We start from the raw sequence: 12,772 nt of genomic DNA on the forward strand, positions 1-12,772 counted from the left end.
TTGTATATTTACAGCTAGGCTTGCAAAGTCAGGGGCAGCTCTCCCTCGGAGCGTGGTTTGTTTGCAGCTGAGATGGGGAGTGCAACCGAAGATCTCCTTTCGAGCTTGCTTGTTCGCATTTGCTTGTTAGCACCGTAGCTCAGGCACCCAGCAGGTCCTGACTGGCCTCTAGCGCATACTCCCGGCCACATTTATTGCCTGTCGCAGGATAGGGGCCTCACCCCATATATATTTTTTTTTGGACGATCGGCGGGCGGGAAGCCGTCATCGACCTAAGAGGCAAAATACAAGAATAACTGAGAAACTAATAATTGTATACAACGCGCCAACCCTTTGGCTCTGTTGTCGGCTCTGCGGGGGGCACCCAGGTATCCCCCTCGTGCGAACACCACCCGTGGAAGCGAAACAGTTGTGACGGCGTATTCAGTAGTGCCCAGCACCAGCAGGACCTACCAATCAGGGGAAAGCCTAGCAGTCCTTCATGGCAATTCCCTTGGTAGACCCCCTCAAGCTGACACAGGATCTGGCCACCAGGAAGGGGCCTGGATGGCAGCTCCAGGTCACCGGAAGGTGGTCAGGGTTGACCCGCAAGAGATGCATGTGCGGTGGAGCCTGTGACTAAACGGCCACCCCTTGGGGCCAGAGAAAGCGGTCTTGAGGGGCAGGTGGTCCTTAGTTGGAGGCTTGCACCGCAAACTATGAATGTGAGACCGTCCGTGCCCGGCGAAGGTGTCCATAGTACCAGGCGGGTAGCTAGTCACACTTGTATCCAACACGACAGCCCTTCGGCTGTTGTCTGCCCGGCTTGGGGCGCCCAGGTATCCCCCCGTGCGAACACTACCCGCGGAAGCTGACAAGTCGTCAGCGTATTCAGTAGTGCCCAGCACCAGCAGGAGCTACCAACCAGGGGAAAGCCTAGCAGTCCTTCATGGCAATGCCCTTGGTAGACGCCCTCAAGCTGACACAGGATCTGGCGGCCAGGAAGGTGCCCGGACGGCAGCTCCAGGCCGCCGGAAGGTGGTCAGGGTTGACCCGCAAGAGATACATGTGCGGTTGAGCCTGTGGCTAACGACCACCCCTTGGGGCCAGAGAAAGCGGTCCTTAGTGGCAGGTGGTCCTTGGCTGCAGGCTTGCACTGCACAACCATTATGAATGTGAGACCGTCCGTGCCCGGCCAAGTGGTCGGTAGTACCAGACTGGTCGCTGGTCATGGTGGTCTTTAGCTACTGGTTTCACTGTATACCGAATCAGGCATGCCATCACAGGTCTACAGCGAACAGCACAGAGATCGACGGGACCAAGAATAGGGGATAGCGTGCGGCGAGGCCACCCCCATTATTTTTGGGAGGCACGGCTTCATGTTAGAGCAGTAAATTGCAGTTAGGGACTCAGCTGAGTCAAGCTGGACTCAGCGTGTCAAGTTTGGCATAATACAATAAGCGCGCTATCCCCAAACAGTTGTGTGGTTATTGTGTGAGTGTATATGCAGGAGTCCGCGGTCACGTGAGGGGGGAGTGATAAATGGAAGTTTCCGGAGGAGGAAGGAGGAAACTGTAGTTATCACCAACCCTCACCGCGCCCAGCTCACGCCGCGACGGCGTGCGACCTGAGCTGGGCGCCCTGCCCAGTATGGAACTGTCCTCAAGCCAGTCACGTATTTGGCAGCCCAGTGAGCTGTCTACCGGATCGCAGCATTTAGAAGCGCCAAATGCGGCAGGGCCAGTCTCAGGCTGGCCGCATAGGCGGCAGGCCGGCGGGCGACCGGCAAGGCTGCATTCGCATTTGGATCACCGAAGTGATACAGGTGCTTCGACGGCACTCCGTGGCGCATCAAGGAGGCATCTGGGGCCCAGGCAGCCCGCCCGTAAGCGCACCACCGTATCAGGTATGCGCAGGTGGAGCAGCAGAGCAAGATGTGTGCCGGACACTCACCATCATCCGGTCGACTGCATGGTTGTGCGACTTTACACAGCCGTCACTCATTACTTGCTATTGCTTGCAGAAGGCCAGAATTTTTTTTTCTTTTTTCGCTCTTTCCCTTCTTCCAGGCACGGCTTCATGTTAGAGCAGTAAATTGCAGTTAGGGACTCAGCTGAGTCAAGCTGGACTCAGCGTGTCAAGTTTGGCATAATACAATAAGCGCGCTATCCCCAAACAGTTGTGTGGTTATTGTGTGAGTGTATATGCAGGAGTCCGCGGTCACGTGAGGGGGGAGTGATAACTGCTTGTTCTTGGTTGATTCTTCGTGTCTTTTCCCGGGTGTCTTTTCCGTTGTCTTTTTCTCGAGTCTTGTTTTTGTCTCCCTCCTCCTGCGCCCTCGTCATTTGTTGGTATAATATAAGAATTGAAGATACAATCAAGAGTTTGCGTTGCTGTGTGGCGGGGGCCAGGGGGAGAACACTATTTCATACAGGCATACAGGCATACAGGCAGACAGGCATACAGACACACAGGCATACAGGCAGACAGGCACACGGGCATACAGGCAGACAGGCACACGGGCATACAGGCATACAGGCATACAGGCGCAGCCCAAGATGGTGCTAAACTGACCGTGTATCTTTGAGGCAAGCAGCCAGTCTAAACTGCTTCAGGTGTCGCAGACATATTCCCAAGCAGACAATGACCGGCTTTGGTAATTCCTTCACAAACTCCCAATGTTCTCCTGGATGTGAACAAAACCAAACAATTCCTTTGATTCGTTCTAACCTCTGAAGATGATCATGGCTGGGAGCCGTTCGAAGAATATCGCATACGTAAAGTATTGGGAACAACGCACACACGTACACACGTACACACACACACACGCATGCACGCACACATGCACGCGCACGCGCACGCGCACGCACACGCACACACACACACACACACACACACACACACACACACACACACACACACACACACACACACACACACACACACACACACACACACACACACACACACACACACACACACACACACACACACACACACACACACACACACACACACACACACACACACACACACACACACACACACACACACACACACACACACACACACACACACACACACACACACACACACACACACACACACACACACACACACACACACACACACACACACACACACACACACACACACACACACACACACACACACACACACACACACACACACACACACACACACACACACACACACACACACACACACACACACACACACACACACACACACACACACACACACACACACACACACACACACACACACACACACACACACACACACACACACACACACACACACACACACACACACACACACACACACACACACACACACACACACACACACACACACACACACACACACACACACACACACACACACACACACACACACACACACACACACACACACACACACACACACACACACACACACACACACACACACACACACACACACACACACACACACACACACACACACACACACACACACACACACACACACACACACACACACACACACACACACACACACACACACACACACACACACACACACACACACACACACACACACACACACACACACACACACACACACACACACACACACACACACACACACACACACACACACACACACACACACACACACACACACACACACACACACACACACACACACACACACACACACACACACACACACACACACACACACACACACACACTGGCCTGTCACTCACCACCATGCTGACGAGCTGAGGGATGGCCGTGCCGATGCTGCGAATGCTGGTGCAGCCCCACTCCACTGGTGGTGGCCTCACCAGTAACAACTCCGTCATCGTTGTCCTCATCGCTACTACTCTCTCCATCGCTAAGCTGATCTACCGACGACGAGATGACCGACAGCTGATAGAAGTCTGCAAGGCAGCCATGCGAGGTGCCGTAATCGTTCCACCCCGTCGGCACCTCCTCCAGACGAACAAGATCGCCCTGAGACTTCCTGCATGCCAACATATGTACAAAGAGAAGATAGCAATACAGTCAGCCCTCACATAACCGCACACATCCGTTTTCCACGAAAATATCCGGATAGGCGAGGGAACCGGATTATCGAACACACATACTGTATGCATGCATCGCATATGCTGTAAATCGGTAACCAACGATTTTCTTCCGGATGGCGAGGGATCCGGATAAAAGAGGACGGGATAAGCGAGGTCTGACTGTACGTCTAAACAACGAGAATGCCTGCCCGGCATCCAACACATGCACTTCATCTACTGTCTCACATATAATTTTTTAGGCGTCTTAAAATGTCCGTGTCGGGGACCGGCCAGGTTTCAGGTGTAATGTAGAATTACCGGTAGGTGACCAGCCTACCCTTCACTGCATGTAATGTGTACTCTAGTGGTAGGTGACCAGCCTACCCTTCACTGCATGTAATGTGTACTCTAGTGGTAGGTGACCAGCCTACCCTTCACTGCATGTAATGTGTACTCTAGTGGTAGGTGACCAGCCTACCCTTCACTGCATGTAATGTGTACTCTAGTGGTAGGTGACCAGCCTACCCTTCACTGCATGTAATGTGTACTCTAGTGGTAGGTGACCAGCCTACCCTTCACTGCATGTAATGTGTACTCTAGTGGTAGGTGACCAGCCTACCCTTCACTGCATGTAATGTGTACTCTAGTGGTAGGTGACCAGCCTACCCTTCACTGCATGTAATGTGTACTCTAGTGGTAGGTGACCAGCCTACCCTTCACTGCATGTAATGTGTACTCTAGTGGTAGGTGACCAGCCTACCCTTCACTGCATGTAATGTGTACTCTAGTGGTAGGTGACCAGCCTGCCCTTCACATGCAGTGTGTACTCTAGCGCCTTTTAGGTGTAATGTAAATTTAGGTGAATGGCTTTCCTCCAGAAATTAAAATTACACCGAAAATAACGTGTTATACCGTACTTAATGATGTATTGTATTGTATTGTATTGTATTTATTATTTAAAGGATTTCCCAAAGGCATAGCCGTAGCGCCATTGCACTCAACCTGAGCACCCGGCGCTTAACATCATACATTGAATTCAACTCAAGCAACTTGCTTACATCCTGCAGCCTCGGGAGTTAATAATTCGACCTTTTCTTCGCCCTCCATGTACTCAAAGGGTGCGGTCGAATGTTCCCTCGCTTCTCGGAGAAATATGTCCTGGAAGTCGAAGAAATCGGAATAATTTAGGAGCAGGTGTCGAAGATTTTTCGCACATGAGAAGCGCCGAAGAGGCCGCGATCATGCAGTAGTTTGCACGCGCTGACCCAAAATACGGGAATCTTTCAACCACCTTTCAAGGTCGGGGATCTTGGAGAGTTTCGGAGAATCTCCTAAAGTTCACAAAGGATATTAGCGGAACACCTCTCCAAATTTTAGCAGAATCACGATCTTTTCCAAGAAAATTCAAGAAACACCGTAAGAACTCTTCCTCTTGCAGGACTCCTTGAATAACACCTACAGGCCGTTTCAGAATACCGCTTTCTGTGATGTGATATGCGACTTGCGATAATGAATTTCGCAAAAGTCGCACTTTGGTCCACTTGTGGCCTTGCGACAGTACGCGGCAGGCATTTTCTTGCCGCGAGTGTTGTATATAATTATGGCGCATGTCGCGTCGCAAAAAGTGGTACGAGGTGATTTGGCTTTTTTTAACATTTGGCATTTTTTAACAAATGTGTAAAATTTGCTTTTCTTCTGGCTGTTTCTCTGCTCCGGATGGCTGTATCGAAACATGGGTGGTGGCAAATGGGAGCCAGTTTATCGTAGATCAACATTGACCAGAAAATGTGGTGCATATAATTTAATTCTCCCTGCCACGTTGGTATAACTAGTGGTGGGTGCTTTGCCATTTTGTGTAAAATGTGTAAAACTGAGCCCCTGAATGGACGAGGAGGGCAGTGAATTGCTTCCGCAGGGCCTTTGGACGACGTCAGGCCGTCTTGCCATCACTAGAGACAGTAATGAAGAACAGTAGGTCACGGAATGCACTCTGTGAGAACGAAAACATCGCTGCGATGCTATGCTATCTATCCAATTCCACCGTATAACACAGCCACTAGTTACAAATACAAAAACACGGCTTTCGCAGCATACAATGCAGTTCACTCCTCTGTTGACAGATTAATTTTCATCCACTAGCAATCCTTTAAGTGATATCTATTAACTTCAGAACATTGATGACCGAATATCCCAGTTTATGATGCCATTTTACAAATTTGTTAAAAAATGACACACCAATTATTTGAATCCTGAGAATACTATGAATGTGGGACATGATTCAAGACACTTTCCAAAGTGGGATCATTCCCATTTTTGGACACACCGGGCATGAAGGATAGCACTTCCACTTGCAACAATTCATTTGGACGTAGCTTGTCTAGAAGTGACTGAACAAACGTCATTTTACAACCATGTTAAAAAAAGCCAAACCACCTCGTATTGTGAATGAAGCGGGATTCACAGAAGCTTTTTTGTGATGCGACACGCGATGCGACAGGCGCGAAACCGGGAAAACCCCAAATCGCAGCCATGTCGCGGCCCACGCAACTGCCGCAACTGGGCCATCGCAGAAGTTGAGCTTGGCTCAACTTTTGCGATGCGATGCGATGCGACAAGCGATTTGGTGTACGATTTTGACCTTTTCTACAGCAAAGTTGTACAAAGGTGCAAGAGTTGCCCATAAAATTTTACAAGTTGTGTCAAACCGCGCGAATATCATGGTGACGTACCCAAATCAGCAAAACTTTGTCGCATCGCTGACTTCTTCTGTGAATGGTATTTCGCGAGTTCGCATCGCACGCATCCATCGCAGATCGCGTCGCATCGCGTGTCGCATCGCAAAAAAAGTTTCTGTGAATCCCGCTTGAGTCTCGCCTTTACATTGCTGCTTGTAATGAAGTCTTTTTCAATATCCACCTTCCTGACATAATGCGATCATTAAAAAAAGAAATGTTCCCACACCGGGAATCGAACCCGGGCCGCGGCGGTGAGAGCGCCGAATCCTAACCACTAGACCATATGGGAGACACGATAACATGCTGAGGACATTCCGAACATCAAGAATGCAGAACACCCAGCTAGCTAGTGGTTCAGGAAATACATCACAGATGAGAGAGAGAGTAACAAAGGAGTAGTAATATTTCCACTCGCCCAAAAAGTGGCTGGAAGACCGAAGTGCCCATAACTTGGGTATCCGGAAAACATGAACATGTATTCCGCATACTATACAGAATGCAAACTTTCGATTGGCACACCTCAACTTCAGCAGAATCACTCCTTTCGCAAAACAAAATTAGCAGTTTCCACTACTGGGGAGGAATTATCACCAACCGAAGGGGGCCCAGGGTTATAGACAAAGGGGGCGCAGCGCCCTCCTACTCTGATTGAGTGCCCCCAGTGAAAAAGTGCCACCACCCCCCCCCCCCCCTCCCCCCCCCCCCCCCTACTCACCACCACTGATTTGTCGATGTTCATGTTTGCTCATGCCATTCAACGAAAATACAGTCAATAGCCATTACTAGAGGATTCACAAAAGCACATTTAGTCTGGGGAGAAATCAGGGGTTCGGCCCCGTACGTTGTCTTTTATATGGCAAGACAAATTTGGAAAATGGAAAACTGCGTCACGGGGTAACCGCTTCCCCTGCCCCCCCCCCCCCTACTTATTTTGACCTTGCTAGAACCCTGGGGGCGTATTAATACGTATTACCAGTACATGAAGTGTATATGTACCTGATGCTGCAATAAGATGCGATGGCAGCTCTACTCCTTGCACCGAAGTCTGCAGGAATGATGAGCTCGCAGGGGACGATGTGAGCAAGGTGTGTGAGCAGCTGAGTGCGCGACGTATCGTCTGCAAACACTGAGTAGACAAGATCACCTGTCGCTGGTTGTACGGCCTAGGTGGTGGAGAAAGAGAAAGAGAGAGAGAGAGAGAGAGAGAGAGAGAGAGAGAGAGAGAGAGAGAGAGAGAGAGAGAGAGAGAGAGAGAGAGAGAGAGAGAGAGAGGGAGGGAGGGAGGGAGGGAGGGAGGTAGGGAGGGAGGGAGGGAGGGAGGTAGGGAGGGAGGGAGGGAGGGAGGGAGGGAGGGAGGGAGGGAGGGAGGGAGAGAGAGAGAGAGAGAGAGAGAGAGAGAGAGAGAGAGAGAGAGAGAGAGAGAGAGAGAGAGAGAGAGAGAGAGAGAGAGAGAGAGAGCGCGAGAGCGAGAGCGAGAGAGACAGAGAGAGACCAACAAAAACATAACCACACATACCAGACAGAGTAGAGAAAGGCAAAAAGACATACTAGTAGGCCACACACAAAGGCACAATAGATTCACTGTATATAGAAACGACCCTAAACAAAGTAAAAGTGGGGAGGCTTCCTAAACAAGTAAATAAAGACTCAACCGCTGCAGTACACGACGGCACTGGAGAAAACTACAAGGAGAAACGTAGGAGACCACCCACAACACTACGAGTATGTACTGTTTACACTCCAGAAAATATGATATCATTCAAAACTTATTATGATACTTACTACAACTGCCACGTGCTCTGCAGAAGCCTCTTGCCGCCGCTGCTGCTGCTGCTGCTGGTGGTCACGGGATGTTGTAGACACCTCCGCATTTAGATCCTCTCTGGCAGCATCGACGATGAACAACATGAAGCTATCGGTCGTACTCGACCATGCCTCAGCAGCCGATGCCTGGCCATCAGCAGCTCCGACGCCGAAGCCATCGCCAGCCATGTGACCACCGTCGCCGCCAGCAGCAGTGATGACATCATCACCAGAACCGATAACATCGTGTTCACCGTCGGCACTGCCGTTCTGCGAAGCAGCATAGCGGTCTAGCGACGACGACGATGCTGCTGCTCCTGCTGATCGCGGTGACACTGCCTTTGTCGTGTTCTTGTTATACGTTTGATTGGGTAGTGGCGAGTCAAACTGTACTGGGACGATACTGGTCAAGGAGTACCCCCGTACATGTACTGGGAATGGACAAGGACCATGAGAAAGTCAACAACAGGTCTCTAGCAAGATTCGAAAAGGAGAGTGATGTGGCCCTAGCATGCAGCTTAAAGGCAAGCTTTCTTGATAATGACGCCCATCGTGCACTGCTAGACTGCACAGCCGTACTTCCACAACGATATAGTCGTGGACAAGTGTGCAGGTGACAGACAAGCAGATATGAACTTACTTGTATAGGATAACAAACAAGCAACGCGAGACAGTAATATTCAATCAAGGCTATGATTGTCACGAGAAAAGGTTACGGTTGCTTTACATTGGACTTCCTTGTGTTTCGTGATGAGTCACTAATGACGGCACACCTAATCTTACTTATAACATTGTGGGATAACCGTCCGTCTACTTTTCTCTGCCCTCCGCCAACTTAGACATGCCATCCTATAAATGAAGCTACAGGAAGCCTCACCACTGCTGCTCCTTTATTTCCATCCTTTGTTTTGTCTCCAAGATAACTCCACATGAATACATGTACGCTGTTAAAGGGGAAGTTAAGGCAAAAATCAAAATTTCACCAGTTGTAGTCATCGGGGTGCTGAGTCGAATGGTCGTGATCCGAGGAAGATGAGACGCTCCCTTCCTACTTGAATCCCAATCGAACTCGCGCACTTCAACCGAAACTGGGTGACTGCGCCCTACTAGATGGGGATTTGTATGAAAAATGTCACTAAAAGTGCCATTTCGTTCTTATAAAAGCATGGATGACCGCAATTGGCCCATATGTTGTAGTCTTTTGGACGCTGAGTCGATTGGTTTTGGTCCGAAAAGGCTGCGATGCAGCGCTCCTCCTTTATTCCCAACCGAACATGGTTGAGCAAGCGGTCACGTGCTCCTGCGTACACCAGTCACCTGGTCACCGTGCCTGCAGGGTACAACTTACTAGCCTGTTTGACCTTTTTTGGGTGCAGTCCTGTCACTCGAGTTGAACCTTGGTGTGAAAGTTGTCGCCTGCTGGCGTGGTGACCAGGTGATTTGGGCACCCAGGAGCACGTGACCACTTGTTCAACCATGTTCGATTGGGAATAAAGGAGGAACGCTGCATCGCAGCCTTTTCGGACCAAAACCAGTCGACTCAGCGTCCAAAAGGCTACAACATATGGGCCAATCGCGGTCATCCGTGCTTTTATAAGAACGAAATGGCGCTTTTAGTGACATTTTGCATACAAATCCCCATCTCGTAGGGCGCAGTCACCCAGTTTCGGTGAAAGTGCGCGAGTTCGATTGGGATTCAAGTAGGAAGGGAGCGACTCAGCTTTCTCGGACCAAGACCATTCGACTCAGCACCCCGAAGACTACAACTGGTGAAATTTTAATTTTTGCCTTAACTTCCCCTTTAAAGGTTTGAAGTATTAGTTGGTCATGCATGGCTCAAGACAAGAGTAGTGTTCTGCTGGCAGAACAGTACATGGACGCCAGTGCAAACAAACTGTGTCCCGATATTCATGAACCCAGGATGAGGAAGGGCACAGTATACACGATGGGGTAGGAGCGTGACCGGGACCCTGAGACGAGGGAGAGGGGGGGGGGGGGGGGAAGAGCAGGACAAGAAGGATATCTTCACCGATAAGTGTTGCTCGCGTGTACAGCTCGCTTAGACTCCTCTCAAACGGCGCGCCCTTCTTGTCACTGAGTGCCTTGTGTGCCGCGCTCTCCACCTGCCGCACCACACCCACCTTGTAACCTGCCATTACCAGCCTGAACAAGATAGGCATACAAACACACACACACACAGTTCATTATTCTTGCGAGAACTGTGGCAATACGCTCCGTGAGAAGGCAGATACAGCATGTGCCCGTGGTGAAGTAAATACAGCTAAAGAAACAAACATGCGCGCACGGTTATTGACACCAGAGGACAGGCGCAAGCAGTTTTTGATTGATCCGACCATACCCTAGTCTTTCATACAGTTTGTGTATGATATGGAGGGTAGTCACATGACATTCATACAGTTTGTGTATGATATGGAGGGTAGTCACATGACTTTCATACAGTTTGTGTATGATATGGAGGGTATACACATGACTTTCATACAGTTTGTGTATGATATGGAGGGTATACACATGACTTTCATACAGTTTGTGTATGATATGGAGGGTATACACATGACTTTCATACAGTTTGTGTATGATATGGAGGGTATACACATGACTTTCATACAGTTTGTGTATGATATGGAGGGTAGTCACATGACTTTCATACAGTTTGTGTATGATATGGAGGGTATACACATGACCTTCTCAGCAGTAAACACACGTTGGTGGGCAAAACGTTGGCCCGGCCATGGCCTGACCAAAACGTTGGTCTGGCCATGGCCTGACCAAAACGTTGGTCCAGCCATGGCCTGACCAAAACGTTGGCCCGGCCATGGCCTGACCAAAACGTTGGTCCAACCATGGCCTGACCAAAACGTTGGTCCAGCCATGGCCAGACCAACCGGACCGGTTCCGCCGGGCCTACACGCCAAAGACGACGAGAGACAAGCGAGCACAGCAGTTCTAACCGTACCTACGCACGTGAACAGGCAGCCGCTGCACGGGTATGCTGGCGTTCATGAAGTTGTGCATCGGGTGGCAGAAGATGTTGAGAACACGAGCTGCAACCTGCATGCCGATAGCAATAGCAGATGTCACAGACAGGCGGAAGGATAGGTGAAACTTGACACAAACACACAAACTTGAAAGCAGTGCAGCAGACAAATACCATACGCACAAACAGACGGACAGACACAGAGAGAGAGAGAGAGAGAGAGAGAGAGAGAGAGACACACACACACACACACACACACACACACACACACACACACACACACACACAGACGGACAGACGGATGAAAAATAGAATGGTAGATAAACAAGCCACGCAACCTTTTGTAGAGGGATCACAACGCGGCCAGCCAGATGGGCAAGGACAACTAAACATATCACACAGAGATGGAACTGGATTCCCACGAACTATCATACCAATTCACAAACCGATCTTTTCCAGTGAAACTGCAGCAGCTAAATATACACCCTCTAGGTGAGAAAGCAACATTGCACCCAAACCAGCAGAATAGTAATAAGACAACAACTTCTAAGACAGAAAGAATCTAAGCATCAATATAGGGCGAAACGTTCCCCGGCCCTCACAGCCACGACTGCCTTGTTCGTTTCTTGGGCTTCTCATCTTATCTCATCAAGAGAGACTTCAACGCCTATGCAACCTAGCCCTGCGAGCCGTGTACAACCTTACCTCCCGTACCCGTATGACTCCCGTGTATGCGGAACACAACCTGCTTCGTGTACACCAGCTCTTGCGTGAGACAGTGTGCTCGCTGGTCTACCGGTGCCTACATTCCACCATGGAGCAGCCGCTGATCAGCGCATTATTTGGAGATTTCGTCACTCCGACTAGGGCTGGCCAAACGCGCGGCTCCCAACAACATCTGCTGCAGCTTCCATCCAGAACTCATCCCGTGTCTCTTTCTGCTACACGCGTTCGGAACAGTCTTCCACCTGATGCGAGAAACATCACGTCCCCCCTCCAGTTCAAGGGTGTGTTGCACGCGTATTGTCTTACTGTAGCATGACAGCAACCCCCCTCCCCTATCTTGAGTATAGTACTAGTAGTATGTAGTAATCCTGATGCTCTGATACATGCCGAGGCTAGCTGTGCTCAGTCTCCGGCTAGCTGTATGCTCAGTATACATTCTTGATCTTCTCTTCTTTT

The 12,772-nt window shown here is 50.0% G+C and overlaps 1 protein-coding gene and 1 non-coding gene across 2 annotated transcripts in view; both read right to left on the bottom strand.

The window, feature by feature from the left end:
- Nucleotides 1-12,772, bottom strand: part of LOC135819866 (DNA mismatch repair protein Msh3-like) — a 52,532-nt gene that overhangs the window by 33,751 nt on the left and 6,009 nt on the right. Inside the window, exons 5-10 of the mRNA XM_065333152.1 lie at nt 11,570-11,664; nt 10,618-10,758; nt 8,575-8,983; nt 7,789-7,955; nt 3,755-4,014; nt 2,554-2,665 (exon numbers count right to left, since the gene is read on the bottom strand). Of these exons, the coding sequence (XP_065189224.1) occupies nt 2,554-2,665; nt 3,755-4,014; nt 7,789-7,955; nt 8,575-8,983; nt 10,618-10,758; nt 11,570-11,664 (1,184 nt within the window). The remainder of the gene's footprint in view (nt 1-2,553; nt 2,666-3,754; nt 4,015-7,788; nt 7,956-8,574; nt 8,984-10,617; nt 10,759-11,569; nt 11,665-12,772) is intronic.
- Trnae-cuc (transfer RNA glutamic acid (anticodon CUC)) lies at nt 7,010-7,081 on the bottom strand. Its single transcript has one exon. It is a non-coding gene; the product is annotated as a tRNA-Glu (tRNA).

This window comes from Sycon ciliatum, chromosome 6 (assembly GCF_964019385.1).
Source record: "Sycon ciliatum chromosome 6, ocSycCili1.1, whole genome shotgun sequence".
NCBI lineage: Eukaryota > Metazoa > Porifera > Calcarea > Leucosolenida > Sycettidae > Sycon > Sycon ciliatum.